This window comes from Gymnodraco acuticeps, unplaced genomic scaffold (genome assembly GCF_902827175.1).
Source record: "Gymnodraco acuticeps unplaced genomic scaffold, fGymAcu1.1, whole genome shotgun sequence".
Classification (NCBI taxonomy): Eukaryota; Metazoa; Chordata; class Actinopteri; order Perciformes; family Bathydraconidae; genus Gymnodraco; species Gymnodraco acuticeps.
The window spans coordinates 2,161,388-2,180,633 of NW_022990042.1; the positions used below are offsets into that span (position 1 = coordinate 2,161,388).

Below are 19,246 nucleotides of genomic sequence, written 5' to 3' on the forward strand. Positions count from 1 at the left end.
GTCTTCTGCAAACCTAAATGTTGCAATATAGGGAAACACATTAACAGTTATCAACAGTGTTTTTGCTATATTATCGCAGTAGTTCTGCCAAAAGCAGGATAGTAATGGACAAGAATACCACAAATGGGTTGAGATTGCAAAATAAAACCTGGATACTTCTATGATAATCAAGCTTTGGATTGCTTTGAACTACAGTGGGGCAAAAAAGTATTTAGTCAGCCACTAATTGTGCAAGTTCTCCCACTTAAAAAGATGAGAGAGGCCTGTAATTTTCATCCTAGGTACACTTCAACTATGAGAGACAGAATGGGGGGAAAGAATCCAGGAAATCACATTGTAGGATTTGTAATGAATTAATTGGTAAATTCCTCGGTAAAATAAGTATTTGGTCACCTACAAACTCCACTATGGCCAAGACCAAAGAGCTGTCAAAGGACACCAGAAACAAAATTGTAGACCTGCACCAGGCTGGGAAGACTGAATCTGCAATAGGTAAGCAGCTTGGTGTGAAGAAATCAACTGTGGGAGCAATTATTAGAAAATGGAAGACATACAAGACCACTGATAATCTCCCTCGATCTGGGGCTCCACGCAAGATCTCACCCCGTGGGGTCAAAATTATCACAAGAACGGTGAGCAAAAATCCCAGAACCACACGGGGGGACCTAGTCAATGACCTGCAGAGAGCTGGGACCAAAGTAACAAAGGCTACCATCAGTAACACACTACGCCGCCAGGGACTCAAATCCTGCAGTGCCAGACGTGTCCCCCTGCTTAAGCCAGTACATGTCCAGGCCCGTCTGAAGTTTGCTAGAGAGCATTTAGATGATCCAGAAGAGGATTGGGAGAATGTCATATGGTCAGATGAAACCAAAATAGAACTTTTTGGTAAAAACTCAACAAGACGTGTTTGGAGGAGAAAGAATGCTGAGTTGCATCCAAAGAACACCATACCTACTGTGAAACATGGGGGTGGAAACATCATGCTTTGGGGCTGTTTTTCTGCAAAGGGACCAGGACGACTGATCCGTGTAAAGGAAAGAATGAATGGGACCATGTATCGTGAGATTTTGAGTGACAACCTCCTTCCATCAGCAAGGGCATTGAAGATGAAACGTGGCTGGGTCTTTCAGCATGACAATGATCCCAAACACACCGCCCGTGCAACGAAGGAGTGGCTTCGTAAGAAGCATTTCAAGGTCCTGGAGTGGCCTAGCCAGTCTCCAGATCTCAACCCCATAGAAAATCTTTGGAGGGAGTTGAAAGTCTGTGTTGCCCAGCGACAGCCCCAAAACATCACTGCTCTAGTGGAGATCTGCATGGAGGAATGGGCCAAAATACCGTGTGTGAAAACCTTGTGAAGACTTACAGAAAACGTTTGACCTCTGTCATTGCCAACAAAGGGTATATAACAAAGTATTGAGATGAACTTTTGTTATTGACCAAATACTTATTTTCCACCATAATTTGCAAATAAATTCTTTAAAAATCAATGTGATTTTCTGGATTTTTTTTTTCTCATTTTGTCTCTCATAGTTGAGGTATACCTAGGATGGAAATTACAGGCCTCTCTCATCTTTTTAAGTGGGAGAACATGCACAATTGGTGGCTGACTAAATACTTTTTTGCCCCACTGTATATAACTGTGAGACGTCGTTACCAGTCGTCCTCCAGATTTAACCTCTTAAGCCCCACGGACCCGCCAAAGGGGCCAAAACCACAACATCTGCAAGCAACAGCGTCTGAGGGCTTCTTAGTTAAGATGTAATAAACTATGAATGTTTCATATCCATGTAACGGGAAGAAACTCAGCTAACTGATCTTTTTTCTTTTTTAAACCACAAAGCTAACGCTGATGCAGGGTACTTTTTGTTGTATATGTTGTACTTTGGATTCCTAAAGCTTTTAGTCTACTAACCCATCATCCAAGGGTAGTTCTCATTCATAACACTCCGCAGCGTCATTCAAACACCTCTTCTCGCTTCAGAGCACATCTCGATTTATCAGTAACCGGGCTAGCTTAACGGTCCACAGACTGAACCCAAAGCTAACATTCGGTCGACGGGCGCTTGCCGGTTACTTTTTTGCTTTGCAAGAAGACTGAGCAATATTAACACACCAGTTAATATTGTAATCTGCCTCGCCGTTTCTTTCTGTAGAGCCCGGGAGGCTATCGATAACCCCGGCTCGTGCGGGCATTGTACCCGCTTCACCATTAAGAGCCTCCGCCGACGGTTAGCACGCCAAGCTAGCTTGTCGGGACAGGACCCCCTCATGTCCGCTGATTCGCCGGCCGGCAATCAAGACATTATGGCGTCCGCCTCAGAGATTGAGCCCTGTGCTGTGTCAGACTGGGGCTCAACAACAGCGACAGCCGCTGAACCGGAGCCCCACGTCGTTTCAGGCTGGGACCCGGTGGCGGCAAGCGCCACGAGAGCGGAGCCCCGCGCTGTGTCAAGCTGGGGCTCCCAATTGGACCTCACCATGGTTCCACCCGTGGAGGATGTCCTGGAGTTGAACTATATGGAGGACGAAGAGGATACCTCTGAGTTCCTCCTGTCTGACTCGGACTCGGATGACATCTTCGTTTCATCGGCTCAGGCTGCAAAGCCGGGAGCGATGTCCGCTCCCCCGGGCGAGAGCACACCAGCTTCGCCCGTCCTAAGCATGGACTTGCAGGCCGTGTGTCAACGCGCTCCATCCAGGCTGGACATCCCATGGCCTGAAGTGGCCAAGGAGACCTCCAGATCTCGTTACGAGGGGAAGAACTTGCCCCAAGCAGCGAGGACGAAGAGGCAGCTCCTTCCAGTCTTTCGGGAGATGCTGGACGAGGAGTCGGTCTCGTGGAAAGACCGTCCCTTTATCAACAAGGCCCCAATCCAGGGTGCCTCCTCCCTGGACTGTGACGGTATGGAGAGGATCGGCCTGCTCCGCATGCCGCCCATGGAACCGCTGGTGGCAGCCCACCTCCAACCGAGGCTGGCTTCGACACCGAGCAGGAACCCCATGCTACCGGCAAAGGCAGACCGGTTCCAGTCAGCGATGACCGAACGGGCCTATAAAGCCGCAGCTTTGTCCGCCAGGGCACTCAACGTCTCCTCGCTGCTGACCGCCTACCAGGCGGAGCTCTGCGAAGACATATCGAGCAAACCTGAGCCTGCCGTGTGGGACGAGATCGCAGCGATCACGGACATTTGCCTCCGTGTGCAGCGCTGTGCAGTCCGAGCCACGGGCAAAGCACTGGGAATAATGGTGGTACAGGAGAGAGCCAGGTGGCTCAACCTGACGAACCTTCCAGACCGGGAAAAAGAGGATGTTCTGGACATGCCTATTGTTCCCGAGGGCATATTTGGCTCCGCTCTAGCTTCAATGCAGCTGAGATGCGAGTCAAAAAGGAAGGGAGACGAGGCTCTCCAGCTCTGTCTCCCCCGAAGGGTCCAGCCGCCACCTCCAATGGTCCCGCGGTAGGCCTTCACTCAAGCTGTCTCACGTCCTGCCCGGTTCAAAATACCGAAGCAGCAGAGACCGCAGCCCGTCCCGGGTCCCCAGCCCCGGCACGAGGCAAGAGAGAGCTGGCCAAGAAAATATCCGGTTCCGGCAGCTGCCGCTCAGGCGCAGCCGACCCAGGTTTTCAGCCACCAGGCGAGGAAGAAGAAGCGGGTGGCCTGACAGCCTCCTCTCCTCTCCTCGATGAAGGAGCTGGAAGTTCCCTGTTCCCCAGCTCCAGAGCACGTTCCAGTGTTGGATCCAGTGTTTGTTCCGTGTGTTTTCGGGGTGCCACCATGCCCCCATCTTCCCGCCGCCTCGAGTGATGCCAGAACGTCATCCTCAAGTTCGCGCCATCAGGGCAATGGACTTAACATCGAAGACAGCAAGTTCCGCTGCCTGTTTAAGTCACACAAACACATGTCATCATTGTTGTTTCAAAATAAATCATTTTCCACTGTCGTTTCCAGGCTTGAAGCCAAGGGCGCAGTCAATACAAATGAAAAGAAAAACAATAAACAGTCTGTCGTCTGCCGCTCTTTTGAGAGCGGCTACGGCCTCTCTCAAAAGGCGGACAATAGACGGGATTGTGAAGGCACCACCGCCACGCGCATGCGCAGTGTCGGCCGGGGTTGTCAACCTGGGGTACCACCGTGTTCAGACACTAGAGGGCCCCATAACGCAACAAATAGAGACACTGAGGGCAGACGACAGAGCTGTAACATCTCCGCTCGCTTTGAGAAGCGAAAAGTGGAGGATGCTCACAGATTCTGCTTGGGTTTTCAAGACAGTAACACAGGGCTACAGGCTCCAATTCGCTGTCACCCCCCCTCACTTCTCGGGCATTCTGTATTCACAGGCCCGGGGAGAGTCGGCCCATATTCTAGAGCAAGAGATTTTCTCGCTACTAGAAAAGAAGGCTATATCGATAATACCCGCCGAACAGAGTCAGAGCGGCTTTTATTCCAAGTATTTCCTCGTTCCCAAACGGGGAGGGAACGGAATTCGGCCTATACTAGATTTGAGAGCTCTGAACAAATATCTCAAAAGATACAAATTCAGAATGCTCACTCACACATCTCTGTTGCGTCTCGTGCGCCAAAACGACTGGTTCACATCAGTCGACCTGAAAGATGCGTATTTCCACATCCCAGTATATTACCCACACAGGAAATATCTGAGGTTCGCCTTTCAGGGTGTCCGTTACGAGTACAGAGTAGGCTTCCCTTCGGTCTGTCTCTCAGCCCGCGAGTGTTTGTACGGTGTACGGAAGCCGCGATAGCCCCGTTAAGACAACAGGGTATTCGCCTGGCAACTTATCTGGACGATTGGCTCCTTCTCGCACAGTCGGAGCAAGAGGCTATTACGCAGACGAATGTCCTCGTAAAACACCTGCTCGACCTGGGTTTCGTAATAAACACAGAAAAGAGCATGTTGTCTCCAGCCCAGACTGTACTCTTCCTGGGCCTACGCCTGAATTCGGTGCCCTTTACAGCCCGCCTGTCAGCAGAGAGAGTGAAAGCCTTCAGGGCTTGCCTCGCTCATTTCCAGCCACGCAAATATGTTCTCTTCAGGTCATGTCTGCGGTTGCTGGGGCTCATGGCGTCAGCCATTCTGGTGGTACGACTGGGACGCTTACACATGAGGGAGTTTCAGCGCTGGGTAGCTGCCCTCAGATTGGACCCTGCGCGTCATGGCGCGCAGAGAGTGATGGTCACTATGAAATGCGTAATGGCACTGCGCCACTGGCTACACCCGACTTTTCTAGTACAGGGCGTGCCTATGGGTGCTGTCCTATCGCGGAAGGTGGTCACCACAGACGCATGTCTGACGGGCTGGGGGGATATATACGAAGGTCGACCTGTGAGGGGTCTCTGGAGCAGAGACCTCCAACGGTCACACATAAATTATCTGGAGCTTTTAGCGCTGTTCCTCACCCTGAAACGCTTTCTGCCTTTTCTCAGAGGACATCATGTCCTCGTGAGGACAGACAACACGACCACAATATATATAAACCACCAAGGGGGTTTGCGTTCTCTCCAGTTACACATGCTGGCACGCAAACTGATCTTATGGAGCTGCGGACGCACGTACCAGGAGTGATGAACCTCGGGGCGGATCTGCTGTCCAGAGGTGCACCACTAAATGCAGACTGGACTCTACATCCAATGATTGTGAGTCAGCTGTGGGTGCGTTACGGCCGAGCCGCGGTAGATCTGTTCGCATCAAAAGAAAATGCTCAATGTCAGATGTTCTTTTCAATGCACGATTTAAACGCACCGTTAGGCGTGGACGCGCTCGCGCACGTTTGGCCTCCAGTCCTTCTGTACGTGTTCCCACCCCTGGCTCTGATACCCCCAACTCTGGCCAGAGTGAGGGAACAACGCCACACACTTATCCTGATAGCTCCGCACTGGCCTGCAATGTACTGGCTGGCGGAGATATATCAGCTGCTGTGCGGGCAGCCGTGGCAGCTCCCACTACGCAGGGACATACTGTCTCAGGCGGGGGGGACGATCTTTCACCCACACCCAGAGCGCTTGGCACTATGGGCCTGGCCCGTGAGTGGTACAATCTGAATACAGTGGGGCTCCCTCAGAAGGTGATAAACACTATTCAGAGTGCAAGAGCTTCCTCCACCAGGTCCCTCTATGACTGTAAGTGGAGGGTGTTTGAGGAGTGGTGCCTTCAAAAAGGACACATCTCTTTTCAATGTCCTGTCGGGGTGATTTTATCATTTCTACAGGACTTAATTGATAAACACAGAGCTTTCTCTACGATCAAAGTGTACCTGGCTGCTATTGCTGCATGCCATGTGGGCTTTGAGGGAAAGACGGCTAGCCAACATCCTTTGGTCTGCCGTTTTATGAAGGGGGCTCGCAGGCTCCTCCCTGTTTCCAGGTCACTGGTGCCCTTATGGGACCTGGCAGTGGTTTTAGATGGGCTCACTCAACCTCCATTTGAACCCCTGGAAGAAGCTGACATGAAACACCTGTCACTGAAGACAGTGCTGTTACTGACTCTGGCATCTGCCAAGCGAGTCAGTGACATTCATGCGCTCTCTGTACATCCTTCATGCACTCAGTTTGCCCTGGGGCAAACGAGAGTGTTGCTGAAGCCCAACCCTGCCTTTATACATTACATTACATTACATTGCATTTAGCTGACGCTTTTATCCAAAGCTACTCAACTGGCTTTAGGTAAGCCAGTCCTTTATTAGTATAAAAGTGCTTCGTTAATAGTTCTAACGCTCGAAGTGGAGTCGAAAGAGATGAGTTTTCAGTTTGCACCGGAAGATGTGCAAGCTATCTGCCGTCCTGATGTCAATGGGGAGCTCATTCCACCATCTTGGAGCCAGGACAGCAAACCCACGTGTTTTCGCCGATGGGAACTTGGGTCCCCCTCGCAGCGAGGGCGCAACGAGTCGTTTGGCTGATGCAGAGCGTAGTGCACGCGCTGGGGTGTACGGTTTAACCATGTCCTGGATGTAGGAAGGGCCAGATCCATTCGCAGCATGGTAAGCAAGTACCAGTGTCTTGAAGTGGATTCTAGCAGTTACCGGAAGCCAGTGAAGGGAGCGGAGGAGCGGAGTGGTGTGGGAGAATTTAGGAAGGTTGAAGACCAGACGAGCCGCTGCATTCTGGATGAGCTGCAGAGGTCGGATGGCACATGCAGGTAGACCAGCCAGGAGGGAGTTGCAGTAGTCTAGGCGTGAGATGACGAGAGCCTGGACCAGAACCTGAGTCGCTTTCTGAGTCAGCTGGGGACGTATCTTCCTGATGTTGTAAAGCGTGTATCTGCAGCAACGGGTTGTAGCAGCGATGTTTGCAGTGAAGGACAGGTTGTTATCTAGGGTCACACCCAGATTCCTTGCAGTCTGAGTCGGGGAAACAACTGAGGTGCCGATGTTGATTGTTAGGTCAAGAGTGGGACAATCTTTTCCCGGGAGGAAGAGCAGCTCAGTCTTGTCAAGGTTGAGCTTGAGGTGGTGAGCAGACATCCACTGAGAGATGTCAGCTAGACAAGCAGAGATGCGTGCAACGACCTGGGTCTCTGAGCGGGGAAAGGACAGAATTAATTGGGTGTCATCAGCGTAGCAGTGGTAAGAAAAACCATGCGGGCTAATGACTGATCCGAGCGAGTTTGTGTACAGGGAGAAGAGGAGGGGACCAAGAACAGAGCCCTGAGGGACCCCCGTAGTTAATTGACAAGGGTCGGACTCAGACCCTCTCCAAGTCACCCTGTAGGTACGGTCTTTCAGGTATGAGGTGAGGAGGGAAAGTGCAGAGCCTGAAACTCCAAGTTTTTGGAGAGTGCGAAGGAGGATCTGATGATTCACCGTGTCGAATGCAGCAGACAGGTCCAATAGGATGATGACAGAGGAGAGGGATGCAGTTTTGGCAGTGTGCAGTTCCTCCATGACAGCAATGAGAGCAGTTTCTGTGGAGTGACCTGCCTTGAAATCAGACTGGTGCGGATCCAGAAGGTTGTTCTGCTTGAGATAACAGGAGAGTTGTTTAAAGACAGCGCGTTCAAGTGATTTAGACAGGAACGGGAGGAGAGAGACAGGCCTGTAGTTTATAACATCAGACGGGTTGAGAGTGGTTTTCTTTAGGAGAGGGTTTACTCTTGCCTCCTTGAGACTGTTTGGAAAGTGACCAGAAGTTAGAGAAGTGTTGATGAAATGGGTGAGAAACGGTAGAATATCAGGAGCGATAGTCTGAAGGAGGTTTGAAGGGATAGGGTCCAGAGGACAGGTGGTAGGGCGGGCAGAGGTAATGAGGGTAAGAACCTCACTTGGAGAGAGAGGGGAAAAGGAGGTAAGTGTGTTGGTGGAAGGAGGGTCTGGTGACCCAGCGGTGAGTAAAGGTGAGTCAGAAAAAGAAGAGCGAATATCATCAACCTTTTTTTCAAAGTGGGTAACAAAGTCGCTTGACAGAAGTGAGGAGGGGGGAGGAGCTTTTGGAGGGTCCAAGAGGGTGGAGAAGATGGAAAATAGTTTTTTAGGATTGGAATAGGAAGATTGGATCTTATCTTGAAAGAAAGTGCTTTTTGCCTGAGAGATCGAAGCAGAGAAAGAGGAGAGGAGAGCCTGATAGGTTAGGAGGTCGTCACAGTGTTTGGATTTCCACCATTTCCGCTCTGCTGCCCTAAGGACGGTTCTATTAGCACGCAGTGCATCATTTAGCCAGGGAGCAGGAGGGGACTGACGAGCCTGCCGAGATGTGAGAGGACAGAGCGAGTCCAGAGTGGATGAGAGAGTAGAGAGGAGAGTTTCTGCAGCAGAGTTTGGAGGCAGGAGATGGAACGAATCAGAGGAAGGGAGGGCTGAGAGCACCGACGAGGCAAAGCTAGAGGGGGAGAGGGAGCGAAGGTTACGGCGGACAAGTGCAGGATGAGAAGAGATTAGTTTGTTATGTTTGGAAAGGGATAGAGAGAATGAAATGAAGAAGTGATCGGATGTGTGGAGCGGGTTTACAGAGAGGTTAGAAGTAGCGCAGTTCCTTGAGAATATGAGATCAAGGACATTGCCAGCTTTATGAGTCGGTGGGGACGGAGACAGTGAGAAAGCAAAGGCGGTTAACAGAGATGTTAGTTCGTCTATCTTCCCCGTCTGGAGGTTGAAGTCTCCGAGAAGTACAGCGGGAGGGCCATTTTCAGGGATGAGTGAGAGGAGATTATCTAATTCCTCCAAGAAGTCCCCCAAGGCGCCTGGTGGACGGTAGAGAACAACAATGGTTAACTGTATAGGATGGGTTACTGTGACGGCATGGAATTCAAAGGTGGAAGGAGTGAAGTTAGGTAGCTTGAAGAGGGAAAAGCTCCATTTGGGAGAGAGCAGGAGACCAGTGCCACCTCCTCTGCCAGTGGGTCTGGGTGTATGGGAGAAGGAATATGCAGTGGAGAGAGCTGCTGGGGTGGATGTGTTGGATGGAGTAATCCAGGTCTCAGTAGAGCAAGGAAATCCAGAGACTGCAGGGAGGCGTAGCCAGAGATGAAGTCAGCCTTAGGAACAGCTGACTGGCAATTCCACAGGCCACCAGAAACTAGATGTTGGATCTCAGTGGAGCACGTGGGATAGACGAGAGCAGGCCGGTTATATCGATTAGGAGATACACGGGGCCAGTGATAATTGCGAGAAGACACATGAACAGGAATAGAGAAAATACACATGATTATAGCATGCGGGGCTAGAAAACTAAAGAAAAGAGAAATAAGACACCAGCTCGATCAGAGTAGGATTTGCCTCCTCTTTGCCTCCCTCGTGACTCCTGCAGGACTCCAATGTCTTTGTCAGTCTTAGAGACTCCCGCAGGACTCCAATGTCTTTGTCAGTCTTCGGCTGTCTGACGCTGAAGCTGACGCTCCAGGAAAGAGCTACCCGAAATGGACGCCTGATTGCTCAGTTCTCACAGCTGTAGGGCCACGGCCCTCTAATTAGTTAACTATCTACAGCTGATGGGCGACAATAGACTGGCCGTGCCTATATTAATGCAGGCTTGAGTGCTGAGACCTGTAAAGCAGGTTTCGCCTGAGCAGATCTGAGATTTAAAATCTCTCAAACGCGATTTAGCCGTTTACGCTACAATAACAATTTATACAGAGTCGAATAAATGAAACAGAGAAGTCTAATTAAACAAGAATATAACTTACAGTGGTTGCTGCGTCAATAGGTAATGTCGTCACCGGGTCCAGATGCACACCTTATACCTAAGGTGGTTGGCTCATGTACCCCCATTGACATTGTGGCATTTCTTCCGCCGCTGTGTTCCTCTGAGGAACAGCGGCCGAATTTGCTGTGTCCAGTTCGTGCTTTACGCATCTATATGGACAGGTCAAAAGAGTTTCGTTGTAATGACCAACTCTTTATATCCTGGGCTAACCCTCAGAAGGGCAAGCCCGTTACCAGGCAACGGCTCTCCCACTGGATTGTGGAAGCGATTGCTCTGGCTTATACGAGTCAGGGTTTGCAGGCACCAACGGGCCTGCGTGCTCATTCTACTCATGGACTAGCTACATCCTGGGCTTTGTTCAAGGGTGTTTCCATCCAAGACATTTGTGCAGCAGCGAGCTGGTCCTCGCCGCTCACTTTTGTCCGCTTTTACAGGCTAGATGTCTCTGCTCCATGTGTGGCCCGTGCAGTGCTGGGCCCCGTGTTGAGACAGAGTTCTACCTGTTAAGTTCTGGTTGTTTTGGTGATTTTCGAGATAAGCATGTCTAGCAATACGGGAGTTTCAATATCCCATAGTGAGACATCGAACGGAGTGTTATGAATGAGAACTATAGGTTACTTACGTAACCCCAATTCTCAGAGTAACATGAAGTGAGATGTCTCACCAGACGGCCCTTCTTGCTAAGGCGAAGCAAGAAGAGGTGCTTATTTTGAATGACGCTGCGTCGTAGCGCAAGCTACTTAAAGGAATGCTCCACTCATTAGATAATTAATCAAAACTTCAGTATTTAGTGAAACATTATGTTTAAACCATACCCTGAAGAAATCAGCGATATTCCCCGGTAAATAATGATTTTATAGCTCTTTTTGATCAAAACCTGTATATTCCGTCAGGCCGCTGCCATTTTGCCCATTTTCAGTAGTCACGTGATGGTCGTGACGTCATCCATGCGTTCACTTTGTAAACACACGAAAACATGGCGAAGTTTTGAGCAATATGAAGAGATTGGATGGGGGAATTCAGCCATACAGGTTCGAGCCTACTTAGTACTACTTAGTAGATACAATGATTTTGATTACTAGATATGTATGCATGTAGTACCACCCTTGCTAGCGATTCCCTCTCTAGTTTAGCATACTCAGCCTCGTTGTCCCTGGCCCTAGAACCACGATTTTATGGGGCCGGAAAAACTGGGGGAAAATACCCACTAGCCGGTACTACGCTATATGGAAAGGCCACCAAAAACTGGCCTGGCCTGGACGATAAAGGACGTTTAAACGGGGCTACCCGCTGCAATGGAAATGCGCTATAACATACCTTATTCTTACTCCGAGCACTACTTCTGGTCCTCCGTCGCTTCACACTTGCAGAGGGCGATTTCTCAACTGGCCGAACTGGTGTCCTGGTCGGTGATGACACCAGAAAGACCGATGGTACTGCATCTCCATTAAGTAATGGTTGTTCAATAAATCCCATGTTATGTTTTATCATACTCTCAGAGTAGTCGTCCGGAAACTTGAAATGTTCGCTGCATACATGCGCCTGTGGATCTTTCGGTTCGGGCCGGCCACATTTCGCTAGCCACTGCCTCCGAACGTACTTCCTACGCTTACCTTTTGGCAACAGATGGAACCGAGCATTCTGTGGATTGTTCCTATCAGAATTGTGGCAATGTTTCGCGATACAATGAGGCATATTTGAAGAGAGTAACTACAGTAAATAACATGAACATCAACGTGTCCTCGAAACCAAACGCATGGTTTACGTCACGTCCGGTAAAATGGCGCCGCCCACAGTGTTGATGTTATTTCGGTAATTAATCAGTTTAAAATCACTGATAATGTCATCGGATTAAAAAAAAGAAGAAAAAAGACTGGCAGAGACTGGTCTGTTTTATCGGATGATAATTATTTAAAAATGAGTGTCATGAGCATACCATTCCTTTAAAGGGTGGGTGGATTCCCTGACGTTGACGTCAAGATCACCAGCCAATCAGGATTGGCGTAATGAGATTGATGCTTCTGTTTGCATACGCGTTGAGGCGCATCCCATAGTGAGACATCTCACTTCATGTTACTCTGAGAACTGAGGTTACTTAAGTAACCTATAGTTTTCAATATAAGTAAAAAATAATTTTTGGACGGACACTTTCATTTACAGTTTTTTACCATGTTCAATCTGAATTTTCTTTAAAATAAAAATCATCTATATTGATTCTGACTTTTTTACATCCAACTCACAGGTTTATCATTGCTTTGAGAAAAAAGATTATTAATTTTCGCATTTAGAAGGGAATATGTTCTGGAAATGTTATTTTCGAGCCTAACAGGTTAACCTCAGTCCATGCTCCTAGTCTTACTTGAGCTAGTCTCTGTCTGTTTACCCTCCTGTCAGTTTCTCACACACTCTCTGTCCTCCAGGGTCAGGAAGTCCAGCTGAACCACCGGGCCGTGCTGATGACAGACGAGCTGGTTTTACCGTCTCTGTCCGGTTTACCCATCAAACTGGGCATCAACATGACCTCCCTCCTGTCACTGCGTCTGAAGGGCAACATCAACTACAGGGACACCTCTCACTTCTCCCTGACCGGATACATCAAACCAAAGTACTTCCATATAATCTGACAGGGGCTACTACTCTGACATTTGGTTACAAGCGGTAGAGTGTAACTGCTGTCTGTATTCCCAGTGCCTACGTGGGGCTGTCGGCCAGGATGGGGGTTGACGGTGCTCTGGGTCAGGCTGCGGTGGACTGGGTCTCTGAGCTGAGGAGCTCCACCAGTCTGGATGGTAGTGTTCAGCTGCAGGAGGGGCGGGATGTCCGGGTCACACTGAACACACCGGAGGACGTCATGGACATCATCTCTCTCAGGTAACAGTGGATTATTACCAGAATTATTTGTTCCTTTATTACATTCGTCATCTTTTAGAATCAGAAATGGTACAAGAGGGTAAAGCTAAGTAAAAACAAACACCGAAACTTTTTGGCATCCAAAAAGTAACTTTCTGAAACTGTAAATGCACTGTTAAAGTTGTAAGACGAAAACACCCCAACTGTTCTACACCATGTGGTAGAGATCTGCTAATTAGATAGGCCCTAAAGTATTTCCTGCTTTATCGTCTATTTCACTATAAATGGGACCCAACTTTACTAAATTAACATCACGATGTATTGAAAAAGACTACAAACTAGAAATTGAGACTATAAAATTATTAGAAAATATTTACTGGGGTAATAAAAGAAGTGCAAAGTAATGTCATTTTCTCATAGACTTTTATACAATAAGCCTTTTTTTTCTTTTAATGCAACCAATGGAGTCACCCCCTGCTAGATATTAGAAGGATGCCGTTTTAAGGTCCTATAGATCTGTGATAATTGTTTTGACCTGGAGATGCTGTTAGTGTAAGATTTTTAAAATGTAATTGTTGAATTGGTTCAATATTTAATACATATTTTTTACCACATTTGCACTTTGCGTTACACTTATTTGTACACATTTTCTTTCTTCTAGATTATGTTTAGCAGGTTGCAAAATCTTCTAATTAATAAATGCATTTGAATTGAAGACAATCAGTCAGTGTTTGATATGTCAAGGGTTTCAGCGAGTGTGTCCATTTGTGTGTTGACCAGCTCCAGAGTGTTTCAGCTCAGTGGAGACCACAGAGAGGAGATCAGGGGGCCAAAGAGTCGAGTGCAGAAGACCTCCTGCACCCCAAAGACATGTGAGTCCTCCAACACAACACTCTGTATAGATTGATACATCACACACAGAAGCAGGGATAGGACGATTTAGGATTTTACCTGTTGGCTTACTTTCTACGATTGTCAGATTATAAAAGTTAGATTCGGTTTGATCTCTGCTTCCTTGGCAGGGTCCAAGATGGTTGGCTGGCAGCTGTGCTCCAACGCTTCGTACCCATCGGCTGCCCCAGGGGTTTCACTTCCTGCTCCAGGACCCGTCCACCTCTCCCTCCGCCTGCTGAAGCTTGACCGAGGCCTCCATTATTACATGTTGGAGGCCGCCTACTCACTGCGCCCTCAGGTAGGAGAAAAGAAGCTACATTCTTTGTATTCCCCTGTGTGAGATCTCTTTATCTAGCCACACAACTTGTGTTTCAGAGAGGCACCTGGCTGCCCAGAGAGGCCTCCATCCACTTCCTCCTGGCCACACCTCAGTCCTCCATCCCCAGGGACATGTCTCTGGACCTGACCTTCAACCCCCACAGACTGATGCTGAGGATCACCCACCCTCTGAAAACCATCCACATACAAGGTCAGTCGCAGAGGGGAATTATGGGAAAAAAACTTCTTTCAGGGTTTAATACTGAAAATGTGTTGTTTTTTCAGGGCAACTTCAACAAGAGAGGAACGTAAAGTCAGGGAAGCTGGAGCTTATAATTGATGGTGTTCACTATTACGTCATGGCAAGTATTGAGATTGTGTATTCTATGTGATAAGATTACATGTCTAGTCATGAAATATGTTAATTAGTTTATTTCTAGGGTTTGGTGGACACTCACACCCTGCTGTCAGAGCAGAGGACGCGCTATCACCTTGAAGCCAAAATGGCCGCTGATGGACTTCCCATGATCCTCTCTGCCAATGTTACACGTGGACTGGGCAGGAAAACCAGCTTCTCCGCCACTGTGAAGAATGTGTTCAGAGAAACTGCATCACTGTCGGGTATGCAACTAATATAATATATATAATATACATTTTCGACATTTACATTTGACATAATATTTACCATAAATGTATTATTCAGAAAATGTTACCCTAAGTCACAAATCAAGTTACAAGTAGGGTCATTTTTTCATAGACTTCTATGCAATCCGAAAACAATTATTAACCAGTGAATTTGCCGCATACTGGTAGAAAATGTAGGTTTATGGAACATCCCTGAAATTACAAAATAACCGTTGGCCCCAGTTGGTGACTAACTCACATGATAGCTGAGGTTTACGCAGCGTCCACGCTGGCATATGATTTGATTGGCTGACGCTTCCGTCGAAGTTTGAAAAGTTGAACTTTTCTCTACTTTTGAAGCGAGCAACGTAGAGGCAAAGCGCCGCGACGGAACCACAATGCAGTTCGGCAAAGCGGGACGTCACCCCATTCAAAGTGAATGGGAAGCTGCGTTGAAGCTTCAACGCACGCCACCGTGTGGATGGGCCAAGGAATCCCTGTAAAAGTTGTTCCTATGCTGTTTAGAATGTTTACCTTTGACATGTGGTTTAGCTGTGTTCGTTCCTCCATCAGTGTCCCTGGAGCGCAGGCGGGATGCCAGCAGCAGGCAGTACTCTGTGGAGGCGGAGCTCCTGTTACCTGGGGTGGTGGGCACCAGGATGCTGGGTCTGATGGAGCAGAAGGGCTCAGTGTGGAGCTCCGCGCTCAGGCTCAAATATGGTCTAGGAGGTGAGCTACTAAAATATGTACATTTTGAGAAGCCACACACTAGTATAAGGTTTATTACACAGACAAGGAATTTGCTTTGGTGTATAATGGTGAATTCATAATATTACCAGAGAAATGAAGTTGCAAAAAAGAAAAAAGCAGGAGTAAACTCTAAAAAAGTAAAGGAACAGTATGCCTAAAACCATACAAAAAATTAAGAATCCTCCAATAGTCCTCTTTAGTGGGAAAGGTTGCAATTAGGAAAAGGGACGGTATTTAACTGCTTTAACTCCATCAATGGTAATATAATATGGGTTAGTGTTTAAAAAGGAAATGGTACTAAGGTGCTGCTCTATTCCTTCAGATTGTTAAAGTGTCATTTGCAAAGGTTAACAGATCTTTTTTGTTTCTGTATTTTGGAAAACTCAGCAGCAGAATTTCTCCTTCTTCGGACCAACTGCCTATCCACGTTTTTTTAAAGCTACTACCACAAAAAAATCTGTTCTTCCTAAAAAAAAAGGGCTCTTGTTAATGTTTGGAGGAAATTGAGCAATTTTACATCAAGTTTCTCCCCGTCAGGTATAATGTTTAGCTCACAAAAACTTCAGTTTCCCTGACCTTTGACCCCTGCACAGGTGATGCCCGGCACCTGCGTCAGGAGTGCTACACGTCTCAGAGACTAAGGAGGGAGAGGGACTCAAACCTCACCTACATCATGAGAGCAGAACATGAATTCTACTGCTCCAACACGGCTCCCATCAACCACAAGGTACCTGAAACCCACTGTGTGATCTCACACAAGCTGGTAAAGGGTAGTCTGGATTTTGTGGGGTTATGAGGCACTAATATAAAGTCGCTGTATAACCTACAGTGGACGATGGTCATCATGCCCCCAGTTTTGAAAAACAAGTAGTTACAGCTTGTGAAAAACAAAAAACCCAATGTATTGCTGTGGACAGAGGCAGGTGCGAAATGTATTTTTGCCAGCTTAAAGAAAGGCTCACTTTATATAAAAGTATAACGCTTTAAATGTATGCTATATTGTAAATATTTCCAACGGTTGACCTTGCCGTCAGATAGTTTTTTTTACAAGGAAAGTGCATCTGTTATCTAAGACCTCCCCAAAGCCACCATACTTTGTTGAAAAAAACAGTAATTTTATCTCCAAGATCATGGGAGTTGTTCGTCTACAGCTGCCTTGCAAAGTCAGTTTGTGACATAGCGTGACTTCCTTTTGTTGGGATAGTCAAACAACAAAACAAGCAAACAAACAAATAAACAAACAAACAAACAAACTGATAGACTCAACACCAACAACTTCTCTGTCCTTTTAGGTCAATTGCTGTTTCAATATATCTCTTTATATGCACCATTCGTATAGAAAATCATGAGTGGAAATGCTGAGAAATCTTATTATATAGCTTCCGAACAGAGCTCTTTGTTTCTTTTCTGTGTCTGCAGATCCACCTCCGCCACGAGGAAAGCCCCGTCCACATTACATCGTCCCTGGACGTGAGCTACGGCAAACACTGGGACGAGATCAACAACAAACGCACACTTCTACTGAGCCAGTCCTTCAAAAACCAATCCACACAAAACCACACCAGCTACACACTGGAGGTAAACAGAACTATTCCAAACCACCGCACATATATAATAAAAATAATCCTTATATTTAAATTTTCTAAGCATGAAATTGATCTTTTATGTCCAAAGTACAGTAAAATCTTTCCTCTGGTGAACCCAGTTCAGTCTCCAGGTCCCAGAGAAGAATCTGAACTACCGAACCCAGCTGATGCACTCTCACCTGAAACAGCTGGGTTCAGAGAGCAGCACTCATCTCAAAATCCATTACAACAACCTGATGCCTCTGGTGGCCGGATTACACTGGAAAAGCCCCCCCAAAGGCTCCTCGCTGAGGAAATGGGAAGGTAAACAGCTATATTTAATTTGACATAGATAGAGTTAAACTTGTTGCCTATGTTTAATGGTCTTTTAACAAAGGATTATAGTTATTTAAAGCATCATTGTGTTTAATAATAATATATTGTATTATTTTGTCTCATATCGTATTGTAGCCTATCATATTAAATAGTTTATCGTATCGTTTTTGTCAATCGTATTTGTATTGTATCCTATCGTATTGTTTATCGTAACATATATCGTATTGTATATCATATTGTATCGTCTATCCTATGTCATATCGGATATCGTACCTCGTATGTCGTTTATCGTAGAGTTTATCGTATCATATATTGTGTCTTATCAATTATTGTACCGTGTATTGCATATCGTATATCGTATCATATAGAAACCCTAGTCTATGCTTTTGTCACCTCCCGCTTGGACTACTGCAATGGTGTCCTGTTTGGGGACCCCAACAAAACCCTGGTCAGGCTCCAGTGTGTTCAAAACTGTGCTCACCTACAAGTCCCTCCATGCCCATGCCCCCCAGTACTTATCGGACCTCCTCCGCCCACATGCCCCACCTCGGAACCTGCGGTCTTCAGACTCTGGCCTGCTTACCACCCCCCGCACCAACCTGCGAACCTTCGGGGACAGAGCCTTCAGTGTGGCAGCCCCCACCCTCTGGAACGCTCTCCCTGCGGAGATCCGCAACATCCAGCATGACGCCTTCAAAGGGCCCTCAAGTCCCATCTGTTTGCTAAGGCCTTTGGCCCCTAATCTATTTGTTGTTTTGTCTGACTGTTTGTCTGACTGCCTTTTGTTATGTTTGTTTCTACTCCTGTTCTTCTTTGTAAAGCGACCTTGGGTCTCATGAAAGGCGCTAAATATAAATATAAATCCAAGCTATTATTATTATTATATATATCGCATCTTACATCATATCGTATCATCGTATATCATATCGCATCGTATATCGTATCTTGATATCCTATACCGTATACTGTATATCGTATCATATATTGTATTTTATATTGTCATATATTGTATATCGTATATCGCATATCGTATTGTATATTTTATTTTATATTGCATATCGTATATCTTATCGTTTTCGTATTGTATCTTGTTTATCAGATATCATATATTATCATATCTTATCGTAGTACTACAGACACTCTCAAAAAAACAATAAGATGTTTGATTTAGAACCTAATGTATAATTAATGTATTTTTATTATCAACATTTACCGGTACATTTCTATCTGACTGTAATTGGAGTGTGTTGGCAGTGAGGCCCTGGTCAGAATCCTGTCTCTTCTCCTCCAGGCAGCCTCACCATGGACTCTCCCTGGCTGTACGTGTTCACCTCCCACAGACTGACCCAGCAGCAGAGCCACTCCCTCCAGCTCACCTCAGAGCTGACCGCCAGCAAGTGGCTGAACATCCGGACCCTCATGCTGGAGGCTCTCTACAGGAGCCGGGGCCGGGGGGGGGAGGCCCGCCTGGAGATCAGCACAGCAGCCGCTCAGTACATCCAGGTGAGGGAGGGGGGGAACACGCCTGGGAGATATTAACAATCTAACTTATTTATATACGTTCATATCATTCTTATTATTTGTGAAATGATTGTGTAGTTGTATTATCTTTATTAATCTACACACACCTGGTCCTGTGAGAAGGACATCCTCTGTTTCTCTCCCAAAGTGTCTTCATTTTTTGTCCTATTAATTGTGGGTTTATTTGGGGGGATTCTCCTTGTTATTGCGAGGTGTTGTGTGCTGTAC

At 47.1% G+C, this 19,246-nt stretch overlaps 1 protein-coding gene across 1 annotated transcript in view; it reads left to right on the forward strand.

Moving 5' to 3' along the window:
* The window catches only part of LOC117545615, a 106,015-nt gene that overhangs the window by 11,523 nt on the left and 75,246 nt on the right, over nt 1-19,246 (forward strand). Inside the window, exons 18-29 of the mRNA XM_034215469.1 lie at nt 12,581-12,765; nt 12,849-13,031; nt 13,791-13,882; nt 14,033-14,202; nt 14,280-14,433; nt 14,508-14,584; nt 14,663-14,843; nt 15,420-15,575; nt 16,190-16,323; nt 17,016-17,174; nt 17,302-17,485; nt 18,789-19,000. Coding sequence (XP_034071360.1) covers nt 12,581-12,765; nt 12,849-13,031; nt 13,791-13,882; nt 14,033-14,202; nt 14,280-14,433; nt 14,508-14,584; nt 14,663-14,843; nt 15,420-15,575; nt 16,190-16,323; nt 17,016-17,174; nt 17,302-17,485; nt 18,789-19,000 — 1,887 coding nt within the window. The remainder of the gene's footprint in view (nt 1-12,580; nt 12,766-12,848; nt 13,032-13,790; nt 13,883-14,032; nt 14,203-14,279; nt 14,434-14,507; nt 14,585-14,662; nt 14,844-15,419; nt 15,576-16,189; nt 16,324-17,015; nt 17,175-17,301; nt 17,486-18,788; nt 19,001-19,246) is intronic.